The sequence below is a fragment of the Canis lupus genome, chromosome 20 (assembly GCF_003254725.2).
Source record: "Canis lupus dingo isolate Sandy chromosome 20, ASM325472v2, whole genome shotgun sequence".
Lineage (NCBI taxonomy): Eukaryota > Metazoa > Chordata > Mammalia > Carnivora > Canidae > Canis > Canis lupus.
The window spans coordinates 51,099,711-51,124,893 of record NC_064262.1 but is presented as its reverse complement, the minus strand read 5'-3'; the positions used below and the strand labels follow the sequence as shown (position 1 = coordinate 51,124,893).

Genomic DNA, 25,183 nt, shown 5'->3' with positions numbered 1-25,183 from the left:
ACCCAAAGGCTAGTGAGATGGGCGACGCAGATAGAAAGGTCAAGCAGAGGGACCAGGCCCTTCTTCCTCACTGAGGCCTCCAGCCAGGCAGGGTCTGACCCAGGGCTTTCATTCAACATCAAGTCAAGGTCAGAGATCTGAGTGTGATACTGACTTCGGCCGAGTCCTGCGCGCAATTCTCAGCAAGGGGTGGGGCGAGATTCCACCACAGAATAAGGGGATGGAAGGAGAAGCAGACTCGTGTTTCGCCTGGCACGTAAACAACCTGGATTGCTTTACCCACCCCTCCCCCGCAGGGTTGCTAGGATGAACTGTGATGTCAGGATGAACCAGATCTGTAGGAAGCATGTATTTCTGCCTGGGAAATTTGAGGGGGGTATTCTCAGAGCTGGGTCCTGAGAAACAGGACAAATAGTGAGAACGACGATTCCTGCCTGCCCTCGCTCTGCGCTTGCCAAGCCCCGCACACCCACTATGTTAGTGGAATCTCACACCCAGCCTTGGAGGTGTGTGTCACCATCCCATTCTACAGCTGAGGCCATTAAGACGCCACCTGCGAGAAGTGTCTGGCTCATGGCCGCGGCTCTCAGCATCCTTGACACCTGCTGTCTCACACACAGCCCCCACCAGCTGCCAATGCTGCAGGACCATCCTGGGCTCATCTGCTAGACAGATCAGAAGGACTGGGGAACCACAATGGCACACCACCCACTAGGATGGCAATAACAGGAATAATAATAAAACAGAAAATTGGTATTGACGAGGATGTGGAGATATCGGAAGTCTTGAATGTTGGCGCATTGCTGGTGAGAATGTCAAAAGGTACAGCTGCTGTTCCTCCAAAACAGTCCACTTTTCCTTCGAAAGTTCCACCTGGAATTACCATATGACCCAGCAATTGCACTTCTGAGTGTATTCCCAAAAGAACTGAAAAAAATGTTCATGCCAAAGCTTGGACGTGAATGCACAGAGCAAGATGATTCACGACAGCCAAAAAGAGAGAAACAACCCAGATGTCCATCAACTGATGGACGGATCGACAAAATGTCATATCTACATGCAATGGATTAGTATCCTTCTATTAAAAAAAATGAGGCATGCCAAAAATAATTGAAAACAGGGACTGGAGCAGATATTTGTATGCCAGTGTTCATGGCGGCATTATTCACGATAGCCAAAAGGTGGCAAATGACTCACATGACTGTCAGTTGATGAATGGATCAACAAAATGTGATATACCATTGCAGTGGAATATTATTTGGCCATAAAAAGGAAAAAGTACTGAGAGTTGCTACAACATGGATGAACCTTTATGCTAAACATTTTGAACATTATGCTAAGGGAAAGAAGCCAGACACAAAAGGCCAGAGTGTGGGATTCCATTTACAGGAAATGTCCAGAATATGCAAAGCCATGAAGACAGTTTATCAGTGGTTGCCAGGGCCCAAGGGGATTGGAGGGGGGTACCAGGTTTCTGGGGAGGGTGATGGAAATATTCCAGAATCGAATAGCGGTGATGGGTGCAAGATTGTGAACATACTAGAAAAATGTAAAAAGGCAAAAATGTAAATTTTACATTACGTGAATTTGTCTCAATTAAACATTTATATATATATAAATGTGGCCCAACCTCTGGATATTTATCTGAAGGAAACAAAGTCAGTATCTTGAAAAGGCGTCTACACCTCCATGGTACCGCAGCATTATTTACAATACTCAAGACAGAGAAACAACCTAACTGTCCATTAGTGGAATGGATATATATACACACAATGGAATGCCATTTGGCCATTAAAAAAAAAAAAAAAAAAGGTAAGTTGGGACACCTGTGTGGCTCAGTTGGTTAAGCATTTGATTCTTTTTAAGATTTTATTTATTTATTCATGAGAGACACAGAAAGAGAGAGGCAGAGATACAGGCAGAGGGAGCAGCAGGCTCCATCCAGGGAGCTCGATGGGGCACTTGATCCCCGGACTCCAGGATCATGACCTGAGTCAAAGGGAGATGTTCAACCACTGAGCCACCCAGGCGTTCTAGCATTCGACTCTTGATCTCAGCTCCAGTCTTGATCTCACCGTTTTGAGTTCAAGCCCCGTGTTGGTCTCCACACTAGGTGTGGAGCCTACTTAAAAAAATAAAAAAAATAACTAAAAAAGGGACTCCTGGGTGGCTCAGGAGTTGAGCGTCTGCCTTTGCTCCGAGTGTGATCCCGGGGTTCCGGGATTGAGTCCCACATCAGGCTTCCTACAGGGAGCCTGCTTCTCCCTCTGCCTGTATCTCTGCCTCTTTCTCTATGTCTCTCATGAATAAATAAATAAAATCTTTAAAAAAATTTCAAATAAGTAAGTATAAATAAATGAAGTAATGAACTAGAGGGAGCTGAGATTCCTGGAGCAGAGTCTACCTATGCCAATCCTGTGCCTGGCATTAGACTGAACCTCAGTGACCCCAAAGGTAACTCCATTCATGCACACCTTTCCTGACTCCTTCCATCCCAGGTGTTTCTTGAGATCGCCTCCCAGATAAACTGCCTGAATACCAAGTTTTGTTTCGGGGGTTACTTTTGGAGGAGAATTTACACGAAAATAGCCGGTGAGTTTCAGAGCCTGGATTCAAATCCCAGTCTGCTCCTAATCCTGTTAGAAGTTTGTGGATGAGATGCTCTAAGAGCCTTTTGTAAAAATGGTAGGAAAGAAATTCTGGGCCAGGGGAACAGCATGTTCAGAATGCTCAGAGACAAAAGAAGCAGTCAGGATGGGCCATGTGGCCACGCCAGAGCGCAGACTGAAGAGAGGGCAGGCCCAATGCCACAGAGTGAGGTGTGGATACTTCTGCTCTGTGTCCACAGCCTCTGGCCTGCAGTGACCATTGATTGGCCTGCCCGAGACTGCCTGGCACCCTGGAGGAAGCCCTGCCCTTCCTGGCAACTTCAGTGAAGGCTTGAGAAGGATCTGTTTTCCTTTTCCTCAAGGAAACACAAAGGGAGGGTAAGACCAGGAGATGGATGCTCCTCTTGGCAACCTGTCCCCCATTACCACCCCATCTTCGTCTCAGGAAATGTCTCTCCATCCCTCCAGGGGCTCATATCAGGACCAACAAGCCCTCCTTGAGTATTCTGTCCTTATGTCCCAGCAAGTGCAGTTGACCCTGCCACCGAAACGGAAGCCAAATCTGACCACTTCTCCAGGGCCACTGCCCAGGGGAGGCCCCATCGTTACTCAGAAGGACCATCTCCTCTCCCGCCTCCCAGCTTCCACACTGTCTTCCCTGCTCCCAGAACATAGATCCTGCAGTCACAGGGAGGTGCCTGTAAACATTTGAGTCAGGGCTGTCCCTCCTCTACTCAGAACTCTCCATGACTCCCACTTCACTGGGAGGAAAAGCCAAAGTTCCCTGCAGGCTGACAAAGGTCCCCTGCACCACCTCCTCCCTGCCCTCCTTTCCTCGTCCCTTCCTTACTTCACTCCAGCCACACTGGCCTCCTGGCTCTCTGTACCTCAGGGCCTTTGCACATTCAGTACTGTCTGGTATACTCCCTCCCGGATACTGTCACAGCACCCTTCTCACCTCCTGTGGTCTTTGCTTAACTGTCACCTCCTCAGTCTTTCTCAGAGTACTCTACTTAAAACTTCATCAACCCTCACATTGCCTATTCCCTCTCGTTTTATTTCTCCTCAGCACTAATCACAAGCTAACACCCCATATATTTTATTTTTGCTTCTTGTCTGTCCCCACGCCCCCACCTTATAAAACCATCTCTGCACAATGGCGAAATTTTTGTCTCTTCTTTTTTTTTTTAAGATTTTATTTACTTATTCATGAGAGACACACAGAGAGAGACAGAGACACAGGCAGAGGGAGAAGCAGGCTCCCCCCTGGGAGCCTGATGCGGGACTCGATACCGGGACCCCCGGGATCACGACCTGAGCCAAAAGCAGAGGCTCAACCACTGAGCCACCCAGGCGCCCCAATTTTTGTCTTTTCTGATCCTTGTTGTGTCGCTAGCACACCTGGAAGGATTCCTGGTATACAGCAGGCGCTCAGTAAAACACTGCACAGCAGGTAGGGAGAGAGGAGAGAGATTGGCCCCTTTTCTGGCTGCAAGGAAGACTTGGGCCGCGCGGAGGAGCTCGAGGCCCGCGCACTTCGGCCCGGGGTCCAGGGACCCACCGAGGAGAGGCCGAGAAAAATCCCCCGGAAAATACTCCCCGACCCCACCCCGCACAGGATTTTCCCAGGCCCGTCGAGGCGCAGCGCGGCCCGGTTCCCCCTGCGCTCCGCTGCCCAAGTAGTCCGGGCGGGAATTCAGCACCCGCCACACCCCGCGGAGAAAGATCCCCGTGGAAATTCCTTAGGAACGATCGGGGCGGGGGGAGGGACGCGTTCCTGGCTGTCCAGTGACTCGCAGCCCATCCTCCGGAGGAAGGGCCCGAACGTCCCGGGGCCCCCTCCCTTCCCCTTCTGCTGCGCGACCTCCCTGGCCCCGCGGAGGTCTCCATGGCGACGCGGCGCGCGCCCCACAACAGGAAGCCTTAGGCGGCGCGGCCCGGCGTGGGAGACCCCAGGGCCCCCAGCCTCGCGGCGGCAGGTGCCAAGGCCAGGGGCGGGGCGCGCGCAGGCGGACCGGGCGGGCGCAGGGCTCCGCACGCGGGCAGCGCGGGCGCCCGGGCTCCGGGTTCCCCAGCCGCGCGCCGCGCTGGGGGTTTGCCGGCCTCCTCTCCCCGCCCCAGCGGGGCCCGGGAGCTGTTTCCCTGCGGCAGGCAAGGGTCCGAGCGCCCCGTCTGCATTTCAGGTCTGCTGCCTGCGTCCCCCCGAGGAGCCCGTGGACTCCGCGCGTCGGGACCACGCGGCTTCCTTCCTTTTTCTGGAAGCGGTCAAGACGCCCCGCAGCGGAGACCAAAAGGGGAAGCGAGGCCGCGGGGGTGGAAGCACCCATCGGAGGGGGCTGCAGGGCCCCGGACGTGATGACGCGGCTAGTCCTCACCCCCAGGGCTCGCGGCCGCCAGAATACGCCCGGGCCTGTTCCTGCCGCTTCTCGGGGAAATCAGCTGATGCGGCGGGGGCCGTGTCCCTTGGGGAGGGGCACCCTTGATCGAGACCGCCCAGACGGGATTCCTGGGCCCGCGCCCAAGCCGGGGCCCCTCCACTGGGCTAAAGAGGCCTGCGTGCGGCGGGGCGTCACACTTGGCCCCTCGCACCTCGGAGCCTCAGTTTACCGCTCTGTGGAACGGGCACAGCCACTGGCCCTACCGTCCAGGGTGAGTCTGCGGCCCTCAGTAAAGCTCTTAGCGCCGCGTCAACGCAGAACCCCGGGCAGCCCGGCCCCGACGCGAGCCCCAGCGCCGGGAGCTGTCCCCGGGGCGCGCTGGCAGCCGCGGCCCTCGTTGCTTCAATTCGGAAATTCCAACCCTCGAGCGGCCGGCTAGGGGTACCACACGACCTGGGCCCCCAACCCTCTCCGTCCGGAAACGCCAGAGCCCTCCTTCCGGAGGGGAAGCCGCGAGGTTTCCGGGAAATTGGCCCCGCCCCCTGTCCCCCCCAGCCGGGCCACTATAAAAGGTCCCGCGCGCGCCGGGAGCGCAGACCGCGCCGCCCGCCTCCGCCCGCCCGCGATGGCTCCCGGCCCCGCCGCGCCCGCGCTGCCCGCGCTCCTGGCCCTCCTCGGGGCTCTGCTCCCAGGTGAGTCGCGGGGGGGCTGCCGTCGCGCCGACTCCCGGGGTCCAGGCTGCGCCCTGGGCGCACCGGGAGGACCGAGTCCGGGCCGGCGCGGGAGAAGCCGGGATCGCACTCAGGGAGCGGTTTACGGGCCGCTGCGGGACAGCGGCGGTGGGTTCGGATCCAGGCCCTGCGTCGCGCCTCGCTCGGTGGCCTCAAGCTCGGCGTTGAGCCTCCCAGAGCCTCAGTTTCTCAGCTGTAGAAAGGAGAACGCAAGAGCGGCCTCCCCGGCAAGGTTGCGTGGTGGCTCGACGCCCCGTCTGGCTCCGGGACGGTCAGACGGCAGAGGGGTGGGTCTGCGCCAGGCTGAGTAGGCTGGGGACAGCACCCACCCCCCAACACATGCACATTCTGTTCCCCATCCCCTGCCCCTGGGGAAGTCCGGGACTGCTTCTGCTCAGGGGAATTCCAGGGCTGTCTTGCCCAGGGACCAGAGGCTGAGAGCAGGACCCCTCCACTGACTCCAGGCGAGAGGGAAGGGACAAAGGAGAGGGTGGGTCACTCCTGGTGGCCGGGTGCTGGGAAGCGCCGTCCTAGAAAAGGGCCCCCTGTGGTTCCCAGCTGGACAAAGGGTTCTAGTCCCGATGCTGTCTGGATATCTGGATTCTACTGCTTTTTAGGTGAGTCACCTTCCCTCTCCCAGCCTTACCGTTTCTGTGAAATGGGAACCATCACATTACTTTTGGAGAACTCACAGAGCCGCTGATTTCCCTGGGCCTCCGCCCCACCCAAAGCAGTGGACAGGAATCTTAGGAGGACGGATAGAAGGGATGGGCCCAGACAGACTTTTTTTCAGCTTCGGAGGCCCCCGGGTCTGAGGAAGCTAACCACTCCAGCTGCCCTTCTTCCCTGCAGCCCCTCACTGTGTGCCCTGTGCTATAAGTCGGTTGCATTAGCAGGGGCTGGGATGACTGTATTCATCCACTTTACAGATGGGGATATTGAGGCCTGGAGAGGGGTGACCACTTGGCGGAGGGAGTAGGGAGCCAGCTGAGTTGGAACCTCTCCCCTCCCGGAGGGCTAGCGCCCTTCTATCTCACATCTTGGAAGGGAGAAGAACTCTGACTCCATTCTCCTCCTCTGCTGAAGACCTACATGGCTTCCCATGGCCCTGGAGATGAAGAACAAGTCCTTGGCATGGCCTGTCCTGCCCACATGGTCTTCCTGACCTCATTTCTCCCAGCTCTTCCCCCTCACTCACTCTGTTCCAGCTACCCTGTCTCAGGGCTTTTGCACTTGTTCCTTATGCCTGGAACTAATTTCTCTGTTCTCTGAATGGCCAGCCCCTTCTCATCACTCACATGTTATCCTGTTGCCAAGGCACTGTCCGTTCTGTCACCCTGTTTTGTTTTTGTCAAAGTTCATATTAACATCAGTTATTAATTATCTTGTTTGCCTATGAATTTTTCTGTCTCCCACACCAAAGGCAGAGTTTTGTCTTGCTTAAGGCTCTGTGCCCCGCCCCCAGCACGGGCTGAGTACCCAGTGATCGGTGATCAGTTGATGAACCCAGTGTCTAATGCCTGGCTCCTCTTCCACCTTTTGTTCTAGGACTTGGAGGTGCCCAGACGTCCGTGGACCCAGCAGAAGCCATCATACTCCGAGGAGGCTCTGTGCAGGTGAACTGTAGTACCTCATGCAACCAGACCTCCATCTTCGGCCTGGAGACTCTGTTGACTAAGACGGAAGTGACCTCTGGGGACAACTGGGTGCTCTTTGAACTGACTGATGTGCAAGAAGATAGCAAGCTGATATGTTTCTCAAACTGTCATGAGCAGACCATGGCTCCGATGCACCTCACCGTATACTGTGAGTGGCTGGGTCCAGGGGCTGGATTAGGCAGGCTGGGTGGCAGAGGTGGGCACCTGGGGGTCCCTGCAGGCTGGGACAGCCCTTGTTGCTTGGTGGTGGGGCCAGAGCCGACTCACCTAAGAACTGGTGGGCCCGTCTTGAGAAAGCCTCATTGTCATTTGAAAGCCCTTCTGGAATTTTCTGGGGTGCATTTAGCACGTATTACAGAGATTCAGTACATCCCAAGCACCTCTAGGCCTCTTTAAACGTGTGACAGAGCATAGATGTGATTCTTTATTTTTTTTAAAGAAGGTACTTATTTATTCACGAGAGACAGAGAGAGAAAGGGAAAGACATGGGCAGAGGGAGAAGCAGGAGCCTGATGCGGGACTCAACCCCAGGACCCCAGGATCACCACCTGAGCCGAAGGCAGACGCTCAACCACTGAGCCACCCAGGCGTCCCTAGATATGATTCTTTAAAAGGAGAGGCAATTTAAAAGTAGCCCGGAGATGGCATTTTGTCACATATTGGCAACAATCAAAAGAATTGCTAACAGCTGTGCTGGCAAGACTGTGGGGAAGCAGGCGGTCCTGAGACATTGCTGACGGCGTGGGAGGATCAGGAAGCGTAACCCTGAGCGGAGAAGTGGGTGTCAGTTCTCTAAATGACGTACGTGTGCGTGCTTTGACATAGAAATCCCACTCCTGGGAATCGGGCTTCCGTGGGTCCCCATCCACGAGGGTACTGAGGGGGGTGCAGGATGTGCTTTTTCACTGTGGTTTTATTAAGGGCAGATGTTTGCAAGCCACTCAGGTGCAGGGAGCTGGGGAGACCAACTGTAGTTTGACGGTGTGATGGAATAGTATGCAGCTATGCAAAAATAAGAAAAAATAAGAAAATAAGATAAATAAAATAAAATAAAATAGAATGAGGAAGCTACTGTGTCCCAAAAAAAAAGAATGAGCTCCAAGGGTGTACTCCAAGGAGAAGAAGGGAGGTACGCCCAGAATGAGTGGCATGCCATCCTGGGTGTTAAGGAGCAGCACCGTGGGGTGAGGGGTGCCAGTGTTGACACATGAAGGAGTCGTGGGAGGAAATGCAAGAAATGACAATATTAGCTGGCCGTGAGGACAGAAGCTGAGGGAGGGCTGCTCTGGGAGAGGGCAGAGGGTGAGTCGTCTCGATGTGCCTTCTTTGACTCTGGGCATTTTGCACCGTGAGACTTACTGTCACCATCAGCCATAAATAAGTTCAGATGAAAAAAAAACAAAGCAAACAAGGAAGAAAAAAAAAAAAGGAAGAGCTGGTCGATTGGTTTTGGGATTAGCCAGCCTCCGGTTCCAATCCCTGCATGGCCCTAACTAACTGGGTGACTGTGGGGGACATGCCTTGTTGAGTGACTTTCCCCTGAGACCTCCTTGCATGGGTATAATTTTGCTGTGAAGGCAAAAAGGACATTCCACCTTCATGGTGCCTGGGCAAAGGAAGCCTTTGGGAAAGTAGCAGCTTTGCTTGTGACTTAGAGCATGCTTGGGCAGCTCCTGGCCAGGTGAGGGGAGTCCCCAAACATTCCAGGTGGCCTGTGAAACCCCAGGCAAACCTCCCCGAAGGACTTCTCCATTTCGGCCTGATAGCGGAGAGCCCAGTGCTCCGAGTGTGAGTCCTGTCTCTGCCACATTTCTCCCTGTGACTCTGGATACCAGACTCTGCCTTAGTTCCCAGCTCTGCCAAATGGAACAGATGTTACGCAGTAGGGGGGTCCCCCAGGAGACACTCCATCTAGCTTGACCTTGCCCCCCCCCCCCCCAGTGTAAAGATGAGGCAAGATCCCCAGGGTGGCTGAGCTTTCTCTGGAAAGAATAAAGGTGTTAACTCCTCTAGGACGTGACCTCTAACTGGGCCTCAAGGGTGAGTAGGAGTCCATAGACACACAGGACAGAGGGAACAGCCTAGACAAAGGTTTGAGTGGGAAAACATGCTGGGGGCAGGGGAGGGGGGCATTAGGAGGAGCTGATTACCAGCAGATTGGTGTGGCTAGAGCGGAGGTGAGCAGGACCTCAAATGCCAGGTTGAGGATCTGGGACCCTCTCAGGGTGATAGGGAGCCATGGAGGGTGTGTGAGCAGGCCAGGGATCTCGATAGTGGAAGGCTGATCTTATGGGAGGCCAGACAGCAGTTGGCCTGGACGTCGTCCAGACCACATGTGTGGGCAGTGGCTGGGTACAGGAAGGGAGGGCAGACAAATATTTGAAGAGTGAAGTAACCAGGACCGAAGGTTGGGGATCAGGGAAGGGTACCAGCAGGACAGACCTCCTCCCCCAGTCTGGCCTTAAGAGGCAAAGAGCTGGGCTCAAAGAAGTGAGTTTCATTTTGGGCCTGGGGGGTGGGGATAGGCCGAGGTTTGAGGTTTACCGCAGTTCTACAAACTCATTTTCGCAGCAGGTGCTTAGAGGTAAGCGCTGGACGTCTGAGGGGTTTCTCACCCTTTTATTTCTTCAAACAGCTTTACTGAGATGTCATATACACAGCATCAAAGTCTGCCCTTTGAAGTGTACGATTCAACACATTTTAACATATTTATAGAGTTGTACAAGCATCATCACAATCTTAGAACATTTCCATCACCCTAAAAAGAAACCTCATGCCCATTTATAGTCATTCTTTCTACCTCTTAAATGGATCCATACAAGTCTTACCTCCAATAACCCATTTTACAGCTCAGGAAACGGAGGCTCGATTTCTAAAACTATTCCAGAGGCGAAGTCACTCGCGTACAGCTCATGGCACCAAGGCCCCAAAACTAGGACTCAAACACAGACCCCGGACACCTTAACAGCCTTGCCATGAGACACTGTGGGGGCTCTTGGGACAGGAATGGTGGACTTTCCCAACTTTCACCAGCAGCCCAGGCTTGAGATTTTCTTACCTCACTGGGAGCAGAGACCCTGGCGTGCAAAACCTGAGCCCACGTGTTGTGTTTTCAGGGGATATTCAGAGTTTCATTTTGAGTGCCTGTGGGTTATTCTTGCCTTTTTTTTTTTTTTTTTTTTTTGACATTTCCAGGGTTCACATGGCACATTCAGGAACTTCTTTCCCTTTATATTTTTTAAGATGTTATTTATTCATTCATGAGAGACACAGAGAGAGAGAGAGGCAGAGACACAGGTAGAGGGGGAAGCAGGCTCCATGCAGGGAGCCCGACGCGGAACTCGATCCCGGGTCCCCAGGATCACACCCTGGGCTGAAAGCAGCACTAAACCGCTGAGCCACCGAGCTGCCCCTTCTTTCCCTTTAAAGGGGGCTTCTGAAAGGCCTCGAATCTGTGTGGGCAGGTCAGACTTATTCTTTCTGTAAATGTAGAGAGCTGCTCTGCAAAGCAAAGACCCCCACCCTCCTGGGCTGACAGGCCTCCTGGGGGGTGGGGCATAGGAGGGTAACAGGTTGAGTAGCTATGTCACCTGCAGATGTCAGCTGGTGCTGGAGGTGAGAGGAAGGGGGAGCAGGGGACTTTAAAAAAAAAAAAAATCTTTACTGGACAAGGAAGCTTACATTTTCTGATTTATTTGTCGGGACTCCTGGCCATAGATTTTGAGTTTCTTTTCCACTTCTCACTCTCAGATGCTGCAGTGGATAAAGAAATGTTTTGCCCCCTTCCCAGCCACCTGGGGACTTCCCACGGGTTTATCCTGAAGCTCTTAACATTCCTGTCTGGCTTAGGTGGTTTGGGGAGTGTTTGTGAAGAGAGGAGAGTGGCGGGGCTCCCGGAACAGGTGCAGCCGGCGCCCCAGCGCCCCCTGCAGCAGGCAGCTGTCCAGCTCACACCCCCCACCCTTGCCCCCTCAACACCCAGGGTTCCCGGAGCGAGTGGAGCTGGCACCCCTACCCCGCTGGCAGCCCGTGGGTGAGAACCTCACCATGACCTGCCAGGTGGCAGGCGGGGCGCCCCGGACCAACTTCACGGTGGTGCTGCTCCGCGGGGAGGAGGAGCTGAGCCGGCAACCGGCCGTCGGGGAGCCCGCCGAGGTCACGTTCACGGTGGCGGTGGGCAGAGAGGACCACCTCGCCAACTTCTCGTGCCGCACGGACCTGGACCTGAGGCACCGAGGGTTGGGATTGTTCCAGAACAGCTCGGCGCCCAGGCAGCTCCAAACCTTTGGTGAGGCCCTGGGGAGCTGCCAGCAAGGATGGGCTCAGGGGATGTTCCTGCTTGGGGTGTGGGGGAGAGAGGCCTCTGGTCGTGGGGGCGCCAAGGTGGTGACCTAGATTACAAAGCCTTCTGGGAAGAGCATATACTTGGCCACTGGGGTGGGGTGGTCTGGGATGGGGTGCCCCAGCTGCAGGATCTTCTGAGAAGGCTGGAACCAGCATGTGTGCCAGGATAGGGGTGACCCAGGCCAGAGTCTTCTGGCAAGAGGATGTCCCAGAAAAGGGCTTCAGCTTGCCTGTCCCCTGTGTTCATACCCACCCTCTCTCTCCAGTCCTGCCAGAGACCCCCCCACGCCTTGCTACCCCCCCGATTGTGGAAGTGGGCACACAGTGGTCTGTGGACTGCACTCTGGATGGGGTGTTCCCAGCTTCGGAGGCCCAAGTCCACCTGGCGTTAGCAGAAGAGAGGCTGCACTCCACAGTCCTGTACAAAAAGGACTCCCTCTTGGCCACGGCAAATGTCAAAGCAAACCCAGAAGACGAGGGTACCCAGCAGCTATGGTGTGAGGTGACACTGGGAGACGAGAATCGGAGGTGGCAGGAGAATGTGACCTTCTATAGTAAGTAAAGACAGACAGGGCGGGGCTTCCACGGGGTGGGACCAGTCCTAGGGGTCGTGCTCACTGTATGCCTGTCCCCAGGCTTCCCGGCACCCAACCTGACCCTGAGTGAGCCAGAGGTCTCAGAATGGACTACGGTGACTGTGGAGTGTGAGGCCCCTGCTGGAGTCGTGGTGTCGCTGAGCGGGCTCCCTTCGGGGCTTGCAGTACCCAGGGCACAGTTCCAACTAAATGCCAGCGCTGCCGACAACAGGCGCAGCTTCTCCTGCTCTGCTGCCCTGGAGGTGGCTGGGCACATGCTGCAAAAGAACCAGACCCGGGAGCTCCACGTCCTGTGTGAGTGAGGCCACTGGACAATGATCCTTAGGGGTTACCCTAAGACTCCATGAGCTCCTGCCCTCTGAGGGCCCCCCCAGCCCTCTCCCTGGATTCCTGAGTCCTCCAGCTGTAGGTGGCAAAGGGTGTCCTGGTCCCTCACCCATCCTTTATCTTGCTGTATTTCTTTAGATGGTCCCCGACTAGACCAGAGGGATTGTCCGGGAAACTGGACGTGGGAGGAAGGCTCCCATCAGACCCTGAAGTGCCAAGCTTGGGGGAACCCGGTTCCTGAGCTGAAATGTCACCGGAAGGGGGATGATGCTTTGCTCCCCATCGGGGACCTGAGACCTGTCAAGCGGGAGGTTGCTGGCACTTACCTGTGTCAGGCCCGGAGCCCCCGTGGTGAGATCACCCGAGAAGTGGTCATCAACGTGATCTGTGAGTGTGCGGGTGTTTGGGGCTGGGCGGAGCAGGGGTTAGTGAGCCCAGCTCAACCCTCTGTGTCTTCCCTACAGACCACCAGAACAACATTCTTATCATCATCCTGGTGACAACCATTGTCATCTTAGGAACTGTGAGTGTAGCCGCTTACCTCTATAACCGCCAGCGGAAGATCCAGAAATACAAGCTTCAGAAGGCCCAGGAGGCAGCTGCCATGAAGCTGAACACACCGGCCACGCCCCCCTGAACCTGGGCCAGGACCCAGCCTCCTCCTCTGCCCCCGACTCGGTGGCAGCAGTGTCACACTGGCAGCGGTGCCATAATGAATGGTGGTCACAAGCCACTCACCTTCCCAGGATGCCTGAGGACAGGGTAGAGGCCTCAGGATACAGACAGCATTTGGGGTCCTGGCACCTGCACATTAAGGGTCCTCAAGCCTCACACCTGACCTGAAGCCTCAGGACTGAGCCACAAGGAAGGGGCAGGACTTGGGGCATGACTCTGATGGACGTCTAAGCCTGACCTGTGTAGAGGGGGTGTAGCGGAACACTCAGCATGGGATGCCCAACTGGGAAACCCCGAAACTTCACCCTTACTGCATGTGCTGAGGCCCTACAGTCCTAAGAAGTGGCCTGCACACACAGAAATAGCACAGAAACATATATCCCTATACTTCCTCTGATCCATGCCCTGCTGTCCACTGACTGTCCTCAACTTTTGATAATGACATATTTATTAATTTGTTCTTTTACCAGCTATTTATTGAGTGCCTTTTATGTGGGCTAGAACGGTAAAGGAAGAGGAACGTAGGTTCCTGTCCTCAGGGAGCTCTCAGTCTAACCTAATTCAGGGTTGCCAGGTACAGTTGTACTAGTTGTGCACTGCACAGGAGTGCCTGGCAAAAAGATCAAGCAGAGCTGGAATTTCCCATTCCATTGGCTAAGCTGCTTTCCTCCAGAGGAGGACTGGCAATGGTGATACAGTTTAGTTGGCGACATGCCCAGGGACAACCCACTGAGCCCATACTCCTCCCCCGTCACTGACACTGACCTCTGTTAGCCGTCTCTCTCCCCATACGCATCTCTGCTAGTGCTCACGATGACATCGCGGCATGCCTGAACACGAATGACCACTCACTGGCAGCTAAACTGTGGAGTCCCATGAAACTGCCCAACCCCTATGTGTCCCTGCCTGGTCCTGTTTCCATCTCGGTGGCACCATACAAGGACACAGCACTCTGGCAGCCCCAAATTCCTGCAGAGACGAGGGCCCTGCAGGCAGTTGGCAGAAGAGGCCGGCGAGGATTCCTGTCCCAGCTCCGGAAGCTTCTCTCTTGTAGTAATAAAGCTTGTCTGTGGGCGCTTGTCTTGTGTGAGTGGAGGGGAGGTGTCATGTCCAGTTGGGAGTTCTTTCCAGCCACAACCTCCCACTTCCTCCCCCAAGAAAAGGCTGCCGGTTCAAGGCCCACCCCTGAGGCTCTAATCCAAATTTGGGGCTTGTTAGGACCTTTTGAGACTCCAGCGAAAATTAAAGATCCCTCTCTCCAGAAAACTCTCTGACGTTTGCTTTTACAAAGGTCTGGAATCCCGTTCTTGAGCTGAGGGAGGGGCTGGGGGGCTCACACGCCGCGGGCTCCTAGGCCCTGGGGGGCGGGGGGGCCTCTGTCTCTGGGTGGAGCCGCGGAGGCGGGGCTGCAGGCCTGCTTATCTCCAGAGCCAGCCTTGGCTCCCTGGCGCGGGGCCCCTCAGTCTGGGCCCTTTGCCATGGGGTCTCTGCTCCCCCTGTCGCTGCTGCTTTTGCTGGCGGCCGCCGACCCGGGAGGCGGGAGCGCGCGGCGGCGCCGGGCTGCGGCGGCGCCAGGCCCGGGAGGCAGCTCCCCGGCGCCCTCGGGGACCTCCGCGCCGTTCTGGGTGCGCATAAGCCCCAAGTTCAAGGCCGTGCCGCCGGGGGGCTCAGTGTGGCTCAACTGCAGCAGCAGCTGCCCCTTGCCGGAGGATTCCGGCCTCAGCACTCGGCTGCGGCGGGGCGGAACGCTCCGGGGGCCCGGCTGGGTATCCTACCAGCTGCTGGACGTGAGGGCCTGGAGCTCCGAGGTGCACTGCTTCGTCACCTGCGCAGGACAGACGCGGGGGGCCACCGCCACGATCACCGCCTACAGTGAGGGACCGGGCTTCCGGCCCGGCTGGGGCGAGGGGAGGGGAGCGGAGGGGGGCACTTACCAGTTGCGCTAGGGGGCGCACGCGGACCTGGCTCAGAGGCCCCCTCTTGCTCTAGAACGGCCGCAAAGAGTGATCCTGGAGCCGCCGGTCTTAGCGGGCAGCGAGTACACGCTGCGCTGCCACCTGACGCACGTATTCCCCGTGGGCTTCCTGGTGGTGACTCTGAGGCTTGGCGGCCGGGTCATCTACTCTGAGAACCTGAAGCGCCACACCAGCCCTGATCTGGCCAACGTGACGCTGACTTACAAGTTACCCGCCAGGCGCCGAGACTTCAGGCAGACGGTGACCTGCCACGCACGCTTCAATCTTGACGGCCTGGTGGTCCGCAGCAGCTCGGCACCCATGACGCTCCCAGTCCTCGGTGAGGCCCGTTTGTGATCCTGGACACCCGAGGAGGGGTGGGGCAGGGTGTGACGCCAGTGGGGCGGTCGAGCCACGCACGATCTCCAGGCGGGCGGGGGGGGGTCATACCTCCATGTGCCCCGTTCCTAATTCTCATCTCCTGTCCCCAGCTTGGAGCCCTGCGCCCAAAGCCTTGGCCTCCACCTCCATCGCAGCCCTGGTGGGGATCCTTCTCGTCGTGGGGGCCACCTACTGCCGAAAATGGCTATTGATGCAGTCCCGGGGTGCGTAGGCGGGTGGTGCAGGCCAGCCGAGCCGGAGGAAAGAGGAACCTGAGACAATCTGGAGAGCCCTGACTGATTCAATAAAGCCCTCCTCAGGGGGCATCTGGGTGGCTCAGGGGTTGAGCAGCTGCCCGGGATCCTGGGATCGAGTTCCGCATGGGACTCCCCGCAGGGAGCCTGCTTCTCCCTCTGCCTATGTCTCTGCCTCTGTGTGTGTGTCTCTCATGATAAATAAATAGAAATCTTTAAAAAAAAATTAAGCCCTCCTCAGTTAGCCTCTATCCCACGGCCTAAAGGTTCCCCCACTAGTAGGAAGTGGCCTTCGTTTTGGCCTTGCCTCGATCACCTTCTCCAGGTCCCTCGTTGTCATCCACCTGGGGACCCGGGCGTCCCGGTCCCTCGGCATCCCAGCCCAGTGTGGTAGCGTGCGTCCCCTGCGGTCATTATCAGTGGGGTGCAAATGGGCCTGGCTGGTGCCCTGGAGGGCTTCGGGCTGGGCGAGGGTTGGCTCTCCGCAGGGTTTTTCCCGATTGGCTCCGCCGCCGCCACGCAGCAGCTCTGATTGGATATGAAGTTTCCTTTCCCATCCCCCGCCCCCCCCTTCAGACCCAGCACTTTCCTGGAGGACAAGGGTGGAGCGACAACTGACCCCCACAGTTCACCATTAGCGCAGGCGGTGGGAGCGCCATTGGACGGGGTCGCATGACACCCTGGGGGACGTAGATGCGAAGAAAAGGTGCCCCTGTGCTGACTGCGGGGAAGGAATAACCCACGTGGGGTGTCACAGACTCGCGTCCCCGCAACGTCTTGACAGTCACCGGGCCTGGTGGGCACTTGCGGGGGGTGTCGAAGCTTGGGGCCCGGATGCAGGGGTCGAAATGTCATCGCTGGTCTCTCGGTCTCGCGTGGACACAGAAGCCGGGCCTGCACTGCCTTTCTGGGAGGGCTGGTGCGGTCCGGAGCCCCGCCCACCGCGCGGAAGGCGGGTTCAGGGGCGCTCCTCCGCGGCCTGCGTTCACACACGCCGCGTAGACACGTGCCCGCTGCACGCTGGGTAAATACAGACCCAGAGCAGAGCCGACCCTAATTTAGACGCCCGCGAACGCTGCGCGCACGCACACGTGTTCCCGACTCGCTGACACTTTCGTCCCCACCCCCTCTGTCGCGTGCGGGGGCGGAGCCGGAGGGGGACCAGGGGCGTGGCTATAACCCTCGGCTCTCCGGGTCAAAAGGAGAAGGATCGGCGAGGGAGGCATCCCCACACCCTTCCCTAGAATTGTGCCTTCCCCCATCGGGCTCTGCAGATCTCTCCTAGCGCACAAACCAATCCCCTGCCCGAGGGGCGCGGGGGAGGGGAGGCAGGGGGTGGAGGAAACTAACTATGGGGGCGGAGCTCTGAGTCCAGCTCATTACCACAGCATCCAAGCCCGGGGTAGGGTGGGGGGTTGAGAAGGGCCACCCAGCATCCCCCGACCTCGGCTTCGCCGCCGAGGATGACGCGGGAGCGCGCGGCCGCCCCCAGAAGGCTCCGGGCGATGGGGCGGGCCTCGGCGTAGACCCCGGGGGTCGCTCGCTGCTGCCAGCACGCCTTCGCCAAGGCCGGGAGCCTGGAGCACGCTCGCCCTCCCGCCCCCCAGCCGCCTCTGCCGCCGCCCCCTCCTTGGAAACCAAGTTACCAACGTTAAACCAATCCCCGAACGCAACTCTGCCTCCTCCACAACCCACCCGCCGCGCCGTCCTCTCGCCCAGCTCCGCGCTCGCGCTCTCCTCGCCTCCTGCGCTCCCCCCGCGGCGGCGATGCCGGGGCCCTCGCCGGGGCTGTGCCGGGCGTCGCTCGGCCTCTGGGCTGCCCTGGGCCTGGGGCTCCTCGGCCTCTCAGGTAAGAGCCCGGTCCCGACTCGGGGTGGACAGGGCGGGGGCGGAGTTCCCGGACCAGCTAAGCGGCCGCAAGCCCCTCCCGGCTCCGCCCTCGCCTCGCTCCACTCCCACGCCCCTGCCCACCTTGCGCCCAGGCCTCTCCCTCCATCCCTCTTGCCACCAACACACACTGGAGACCCAGCTGCCAGACACCTCGCTCGCCCAGGTCTCTATCCTACCCTCTTCGAGATCCTGGGTGCTCTTCCGCACCCATCTCATGCCCCGGAGACCCCGTGTCTCCCTTGTCCCCTTCCGGGGTGCCCCTCCACGCTCCGTTGTGCTCCATGGTCCACGGACTGACATCCTCTTCAGTCGTGGTCTGGAAAGACCCGATCTCCCCAACTGCTGTGACTCAGAGGCGCTATTCCCGCTCCATCCGGAGCCCTGGCAACCGAGTCCCTCAGCTGTTACCGCGGTTCCTTCCAAGAGTCCAGCCTCGAGTCTTCTTTCCGTGCTCTTCTCCCGGGTTCGGGGTCCTCACTTATCCTTGACCCAGCCTCATCTCTTCTTTGCCCTCGCCTCAACCTGTCTCCCCCTCCCTGGCTAAAGCCTTGAGAACCAGTTCGTTTTCCTCCCTCCACGCGAGGTCCCCTCCTCCCATCATTGCTGTGTGCGTCAAAGACCCCGTCTTACATCTCATCCCCCCTCCCCCTATGGTTTCCCAATACTCCATCGGCACCTTGGAGATCAGGGCTCTCTGCTGCCATGTCCCAGAGATGCCCTCGAGGTATGAACCCGGGGAGCGCGCCTCCGAACCTGGGGTAGGACGCGGGACTCCCGAGTTCTTCCTTGGCTGTGGCCTCCGCTAATTAATTCCCCAGTAATCCCTGATTCGACATAGGGGCACTAAGATCCCAGGAAGGTGGCTCCCCAGGCTGAGCCCACGTTTCCCTGGGCAGCGGTCGCGCAGGAGCCCTTTTGGGCGGACCTGCAGCCCCGCGTGGCGCTCGTGGAGCGCGGGGGATCTTTGTGGCTGAATTGCAGCACCAACTGCCCACGACCTGAGCGCGGTGGCCTGGAGACGTCGCTGCGCCGGAATGGGACCCAGAGGGGCTTGCGCTGGCTGGCGCGGCAGCTGGTGGACATCCGCGAGCCGGAGACCCAGCCGGTCTGCTTCTTCCGCTGCGCGCGGCGCACACTGCAGGCGCGTGGGCTCATTCGCACTTTCCGTGAGTTCTCAGCTGCCAAGTTCTCACTCTACTATTTCCCTTCCTTCCAAGCCCCGCCCCCTGGGTCACAGGGTCCTCCCCTTCTGGCTCCACCCCCTGAATCCCCACGCTCTCCGCCTCTGGGCCCCTGGGTTCCACGCCACCTCGGTGCGAGCCCTGGCATTTCCAAGAGCGGTGGTTCCCCCCTTGCAGAGCGACCGGATCGTGTAGAGCTGGTACCGCTACCTGCCTGGCAGCCTGTGGGCGAGAACTTCACCCTGAGCTGTAGGGTCCCAGGAGCTGGACCTCGTGGGAGCCTCACATTGACCCTGTTGCGGGGCGCGCAGGAGCTCATCCGCCGCAGCTTCGCGGGGGAGCCTCCCCGAGCACGGGGCGCGGTGCTCACAGCTACCGTACTGGCGCGAAGGGAGGACCATGGGGCCAATTTCTCCTGCCGCGCGGAGCTGGACCTGCGGCCGCACGGCTTGGGGCTGTTTGAAAACAGCTCTGCCCCTAGAGAGCTCCGTACGTTCGGTGAGTGGGTGTAGGAAGCAGAAGGGCACGAAAAGGGGTCGGGCGAATGTTTAAGTTTGGAGGCAGAGAAATCAGAATTCCGGTTCTCACTCCAACATACAGCAGCTGTAAGTTGTTTTCCTCTCTATGCCTTGAGGCTAATACGATAAGACGGTGCCTGTAAAGCATTTAGGACTTTTCTGGTGTTAGCGCATATGCTCAAGCTCTGTTCTTCGACTCCCAGCCCTGTCTCCGGACCCCCCGCGCCTCGCCGCCCCCCGGCTCTTGGAAGTGGGCTCAGAAAGACCCGTGAGCTGCACCTTGGACGAGCTGTTTCCAGCCTCGGAGGCTGGGGTCTACCTGGCGCTGGGGGACCACAGGCTGAGTCCCGAGATCACGCTGGAGGGGGACGCGCTCGTGGCCACCGCCACGGCCACAGCTAACGCAGAACAGGAGGGCGCCAGGCAGTTGGTCTGCAGAGTGACCCTGGGGGGCGAGAGCCGCGAGACGCGGGAGAACGTGACCGTCTACAGTAAGAGCGAGTGAAGCGCGGCCGCCGCGGCTCAGGGGTGGAGCGGGAGGGGCGGGGAGGCGGGGCAAAGAGTAGGCGGGGCTTAGTGTGGGAGTCGCCGGGTCCGAGAGTCCCCAAGGGGTGCGAAAGTTGGAGGACCCCGGTTGAATAGCTGTAGAGGCGGAGTCTGAGCCGCTGGAAGGGGGAGGTCGCAAACCCAGCGAGGACCCCGGGAAGAGGTGGCCCGGACACCTCAAGGGGGCGGGGCGAGCAGGGGGCGGAGCTTTAGGCAGCCGAGCCCGGAGGGTTCAGGCGGATCCCGGGCAGCCTGGACCCGCAGGAGGAGCGTGTCAGCGGACGCCTGGCCCCCTGCCCGGTCCCCAGGCTTTCCCGCGCCGGTCCTGACCCTGAGCGAGCCCAGCGCCCCCGAGGGGAAGGTGGTGACAGTGACTTGCGCGGCTGGGGCCGGAGCCCTGGTCACGCTGGACGGAATTCCAGCGGAGGTCCCGGGGCAGCCCGCCCAGCTTCAGCTGAACGCCACCGAGGACGACGACGAGCGCAGCTTCTTCTGCGACGCCGTCCTCGAGGTGGCAGGGGAGACTCTAAGCAAGAACAAGAGCGCCGAACTCCGCGTCCTATGTGAGTTGCCCTTTAACCTCGTGACTTCCAAGGGCCTGTCGGATCCCTGGTCGGGGCCCTCCCTTGACGACCGCGTCTAGCTTCTCAGTATCCCACGCCCCTGCCTGCAGACGCCCCTCGGCTGGATGATTCGGACTGTCCCAGGAGCTGGACGTGGCCCGAGGGCCCAGAGCAGACGCTGCGCTGCGAGGCCCGGGGAAACCCCACGCCCTCCGTGCACTGCGAGCGGCCTGACAGCGGGGCGGTGCTGGCGCTGGGCCTGCTGGGTCCGGTCACTCGCGCTCTCGCCGGCACTTACCGCTGCACTGCGGCCAACGTCCAGGGCCAGGCAGTCAAGGATGTGACGCTGACTGTGGAGTGTGAGTGGGGGTGGACAAGGCGCATGTCTGTTTCTCAGGGTCTGGGGGAAACTAGCCTACCGGGAAGAGTGGGAACAGGGTGGGAAGTGAATCTTTGGGCAGGATTTTGAGAAAGGGAAGAGGCTGGTGAATGGGATTAGGGGAAGATCTTGGAAAGGGAGGGACGGGGAGGGATAGACGTGTCCATAAGGGTCTGGGGTGTGGCGTTTGGACAGAATCTTGGGAAGATGGGCTTTGCAAGCCGTCTAAGAATTTTTAGGCCAAGGACTTGGGGCCGATCGTGTGGCCACTTTGTGGGAATGAGAAAAAAGGGTTCAAAACAGCTCACCCCTCCACCAGTGTAAAACCACTTTGGGTCAGCATTGTCTGTGAAAGGCACAGCCTGCCCAATCCTCTGTGGCCGCCCTCATACAGAAAGAGGATCTAGGGACATTAGGCCAGTCCCCAAACCTTAAACCCATCAACACTTCCTCATCCAGATGCCCCAGTGCTGGACAGCGTGGGCTGCCCAGAACACATTACATGGCTGGAAGGAACAGAGGTCTCGCTGAGCTGTGTGGCACATGGGGTCCCTCCACCCAACGTGAGCTGTGTGCGCTCTGGGGAGGCCAGGGTCCTCGAGGGCCTGCTGCATGTGGGCCGGGAGCATGCAGGAACCTACCGCTGTGAAGCCACCAATCCTCAAGGCTCTGCAGCCAAAAATGTGGCTGTGACGGTGGAATGTGAGTGAGGACACAGGGCAAGGTGGGGTGTGTCATGATAACCCTGGCCTGATTTCTAGTCCCTGTGTGACCTTCTGCTCCCCAGATGGCCCCAGTTTTGAGGAGCCGAGCTGCCCCAGCAACTGGACATGGGTGGAAGGATCTGGGCAGCTGTTTTCTTGTGAGGTGGATGGAAAGCCAGAGCCAAGCGTGGAGTGCATCGGCTCAGAGGGCACGAGTGAGGGGATGCTGCTGCCGCTGGCATCCTCAGACTCCAATCCCAGAGTCCCCAGCATCTCTAGTGACCTGGCTCCTGGTATCTACATCTGCAATGCCACCAACCGGCATGGCTCCACGGTCAAGGCAGTCGCCGTGAGCACGGAGTGTGAGCGGGGCCGAGGCTGGCGGGAAGGAGGGGTGCCTCAGGGTCCGGGCCCCTCCCTGACGTCCCCCGTGGCTGCTTTGCAGCGCCGCCGCAAATGGATGAGTCCACCTGCCCAAGTCACCAGACGTGGCTGGAAGGGGCGTTGGCTGCTGCGCTGGCCTGCGACGCCCGGGGTCGCCCCTCCCCACAAGTGCGCTGCTCCCGGGAGGGCGTGCCCAGGCCTCAGCGGCTGCGCGTGTCTCGAGAGGATGCGGGTACCTACCATTGCTTGGCCACCAACATGCATGGCACGGACACACGGACTGTCACCGTGGGCGTGGAATGTGAGTGGGAGCAGCACCAGATGGAGGGCACTCGGTTCCCCAGTGACTTGCGCGGTGGGATTGCCCAGGGCAGGTCAAGGGCACCTCCCTCAGCCCCCTTCCTGGGGACAAGGATTCCCGCTCTAAACCTGAGTGAAGGCTCTAGGGAACAAGAGCCCGGCCCCCTCAAACTCTCGGTCAAAGGGGTAGATAGATGTCCCCGCTTCCTCTTCGTCAGTGAAACAGGGTACAGGATTTTAGCGCAGACGGCAGCCCGATTTGTAGGGGGAGGTGGCTCTGATGGGGGCCGGATCCTTGCCTGCCCATCGGAGGAACGGTGCCCGATTGCCGTGGGTGGAAGGGCACTTGGTCCGTGGCTGGACCGGCTCTGAGGGGCCCCCCAACCTCCTGTCCGCTGCAGACCGGCCGGTGGTGGCCGAGTTGGCAGCCTCGCCCCCCGGAGGCGTGCGGCCCGGCGGGAACTTCACGTTGACCTGCCGCGCAGAGGCCTGGCCCCCCGCGCAGATCAGCTGGCGCGCGCCCCCCGGGGCGCTCAACATCGGCCTGTCGAGCAACAACAGCACGCTGAGCGTGGCGGGCGCCATGGGCAGCCACGGCGGCGAGTACGAGTGCGCAGCCACCAACGCGCATGGGCGCCACGCGCGACGCATCACGGTGCGCGTGGCTGGTAAGTGGCCGCGGGGGCGGGGCCAGGGAGCTGCGGGGGCGGGGCCTGCGCCTTGGGCACCGCCCCCCAGGCCTTGCTTCCCTCTCCCTCCCTGCGGAGGAGACTGAGGTGGTCCAGGGCCGAAGTCAGGGGCGCCCTGAGGAGGGGGCTGTGATGGCGGGTTGGGGGTGGAAGGTGGAGGAAGAGGGGAGGGGCTGGAGCTCAAGGGGGAGGGACCCCCCGGGGCTGTGCCGGCTGTGGGAGGGGCCTATTGACTTGGAGCTGGTTGGGTGTGGTGGAGACTTGATCCAACTCAGCCATCACTGTGGCGCCGTGGAGGAGGGGTGTCGGAGAGGGACCTAGGGCAGAGGATGGGGTGAGGAGGCCCTACCAGTCTCCCCATCCCTCCCCTCTCCCCGCTTCGTGTATCTCTGGGGTTTTCCGGGGTGAAGGGATGACTCGATTCCCCCTACCTTCATCCTTTTGGGGGTGAAGACTTTTGGTTGAGCTGTGGGTATCCCTGGGGCCGGGGGCTTCTATCCTCATGCAGGGGTGACGTGTAAAGTGGGTCCGGGGTCGCACCAGGGCTGGGGTAGCCTTTGGAGGCTTTCTCCTCCCCCACCCCCCCACCCCATCCCCCCGCGCAGGGAGTTCCCCGAGGTTCCCCGCCAGGCGGCTGAGCGCTCATCTCGTGCCTGTGGGGAGGGAACCCAGGTGGCCGGCTGGGGGGCCTTGAGCTGCCCCACTCTGAGGGTGTCCGCCCCGCAGGGCCGTGGCTGTGGGTCGCCGTGGGCGGCGCGGCCGGGGGCGCGGCCCTGCTGGCCGCGGGGGCCGGCCTGGCCTTCTACGTGCAGTCCACCGCTTGCAAGAAGGGCGAGTACAACGTGCAGGAGGCCGAAAGCTCGGGCGAGGCCGTGTGTCTCAACGGCGCGGGCGGCGGCGCCGGCGGGGGCTCGGGCGCCGAAGGTGGAACCGAGGCTGCGGGCACCGCCGAGGAGCAGGCGGGGGGCGAGGTCTTCGCCTATCCAGCTGACGTCAGCGTGAGCCGGTTCCCCAATCCCCGCGGGCCGGGGGACGCCCCCCAGAGGCACACGGGGGCTTACTTATTGTTCTATTTATTTATGTATGTATTTATTTATTTATTCATTTATTCAATTCCAGGGGCGTCACCCCATTTTCTACCCCCCCCCAATAAAGTTTTTATAAAGGACTCTGGGTCCGTCCACTTCAGTCTCTGTGATGTGGAAGCAGCCGAAGGTTCCAATACCCATCCCGCGGGTTATTCAGACACAAACTATTTTTCCTTGTTTTTGAGGGCCTACTACGGGTGGGCCGCGGTCCAGGCCGCCCTCACGCGGTGTGACCTGGAGAATGATCTCTCTTCCCGTCCAGCTTCCTGCTCTCAGCCAACCCTTGGGCTGGGGTGGGGACCATGCTCCTTCCTCCTGTTCCCTACCCCTTATCTCTTCCGCCCAGCCTTGCCTTCTAGCCTGGCTAACTCTTGGGGGTGGGAGCTAGGTGTTTCCCCCAGGCCTGGTTCCAGGCAGAGCTGAGGTTGCCTTCCCAGGGTGGGTGGAGACCCCTCCCCGGGGTCTGGGCACTGAGCCCCTCGCCAGCAGGAATAAATGCAGTTCTGAGCGTCAGTCTTCAAGACGCTCTCCTGTTAAAGGGTGCATCCCTGCCCCACCTTCAATGCCTCCTCCATCCTATGGAGGACTTTACCCCCAACCTGCCTTTTGACTGCCTCTCACGATTCAGAAGAGACAGTATCAGCAGCAACCCCCTCGGCAGGCGACCCGTCTCCCTCGCCCCCTACAGCATAAGGAGAGAACAGCTGGACCTCCCCCCACCCTGGCAGTCTCTGCCTCCCTCAAAAGCAGGAACAGAGCCTGAGGGGAGGAGGCAGTCCTGGACAGCTCCCACTCCATCAGCTGCCCTAAGCAAATATTTCCTGAGCTAAGGTAAGAGCAGGAAACAGGGGTTGGTGGGGGGTTGGGGTGGGGAGGAGTAGCCCCTCCTGTCACACCCTTAACCACCTCTCTCCACCAGCCTCCTCGAGATTCCTTGGGTCCCACAAAGTCCAGACTGCCATGAGGCCTTTGCTTTTGCCATTCTCTCTGCCTGGACTATCTATTCCTCAAAGTCCCATAGCTGGTTCCTTAC

General features: G+C 59.1%; 3 protein-coding genes and 1 long non-coding RNA gene across 4 annotated transcripts; 3 read left to right on the top strand and 1 right to left on the bottom strand.

Moving 5' to 3' along the window:
• The first annotated feature begins 5,553 nt into the window (after positions 1–5,553).
• ICAM1 (intercellular adhesion molecule 1) lies at positions 5,554–14,584 on the top strand. Its single transcript, XM_049097689.1, has 7 exons — positions 5,554–5,679; positions 7,267–7,524; positions 11,359–11,664; positions 11,987–12,274; positions 12,356–12,610; positions 12,782–13,030; positions 13,108–14,584. The coding sequence occupies exons 1-7, from the start codon at positions 5,613–5,615 to the stop codon at positions 13,278–13,280; spliced, it is 1,596 nt and encodes a 531-aa protein (XP_048953646.1). The 5' UTR covers positions 5,554–5,612; the 3' UTR covers positions 13,281–14,584.
• LOC112666494 (uncharacterized) lies at positions 9,971–11,360 on the bottom strand. Its single transcript, XR_004807326.2, has 2 exons — positions 11,058–11,360; positions 9,971–10,919 (listed from the first exon to the last, which is right to left on the bottom strand). It is a non-coding gene; the product is annotated as an uncharacterized LOC112666494 (long non-coding RNA).
• Positions 14,585–14,796: 212 nt separating the features above from the next.
• Positions 14,797–16,162, top strand: ICAM4 (intercellular adhesion molecule 4 (Landsteiner-Wiener blood group)). Its single transcript, XM_049097692.1, has 3 exons — positions 14,797–15,190; positions 15,308–15,613; positions 15,765–16,162. The coding sequence occupies exons 1-3, from the start codon at positions 14,797–14,799 to the stop codon at positions 15,884–15,886; spliced, it is 822 nt and encodes a 273-aa protein (XP_048953649.1). The 3' UTR covers positions 15,887–16,162.
• Positions 16,163–17,294: 1,132 nt separating this feature from the next.
• On the top strand, positions 17,295–24,079 carry ICAM5 (intercellular adhesion molecule 5). Its single transcript, XM_025457468.3, is given in 12 exon segments — positions 17,295–17,757; positions 18,695–18,964; positions 19,157–19,477; positions 19,701–19,988; positions 20,352–20,606; positions 20,717–20,965; positions 21,445–21,687; positions 21,773–22,051; positions 22,135–22,374; positions 22,775–23,041; positions 23,789–24,042; positions 24,044–24,079. Coding segments are annotated over 12 exon segments (2,769 nt in total). The 5' UTR covers positions 17,295–17,675; the 3' UTR covers positions 24,065–24,079.
• Positions 24,080–25,183: the final 1,104 nt, after the last annotated feature.

Bases quoted from the DNA above. Each gene is read 5' to 3' on its own strand.
- ICAM1 (XM_049097689.1), top strand. From the start codon at position 5,613: ATGGCTCCCGGCCCCGCCGCGCCCGCGCTGCCCGCGCTCCTGGCCCTC. The intron at 12,275-12,355 runs GTAAGTAAAGAC...GCCTGTCCCCAG, and splicing joins GGAGAATGTGACCTTCTATA to GCTTCCCGGCACCCAACCTG. The intron at 12,611-12,781 runs GTGAGTGAGGCC...GTATTTCTTTAG, and splicing joins CCGGGAGCTCCACGTCCTGT to ATGGTCCCCGACTAGACCAG.
- ICAM4 (XM_049097692.1), top strand. From the start codon at position 14,797: ATGGGGTCTCTGCTCCCCCTGTCGCTGCTGCTTTTGCTGGCGGCCGCC. The intron at 15,191-15,307 runs GTGAGGGACCGG...CTCTTGCTCTAG, and splicing joins CGCCACGATCACCGCCTACA to AACGGCCGCAAAGAGTGATC. The intron at 15,614-15,764 runs GTGAGGCCCGTT...TCCTGTCCCCAG, and splicing joins CATGACGCTCCCAGTCCTCG to CTTGGAGCCCTGCGCCCAAA.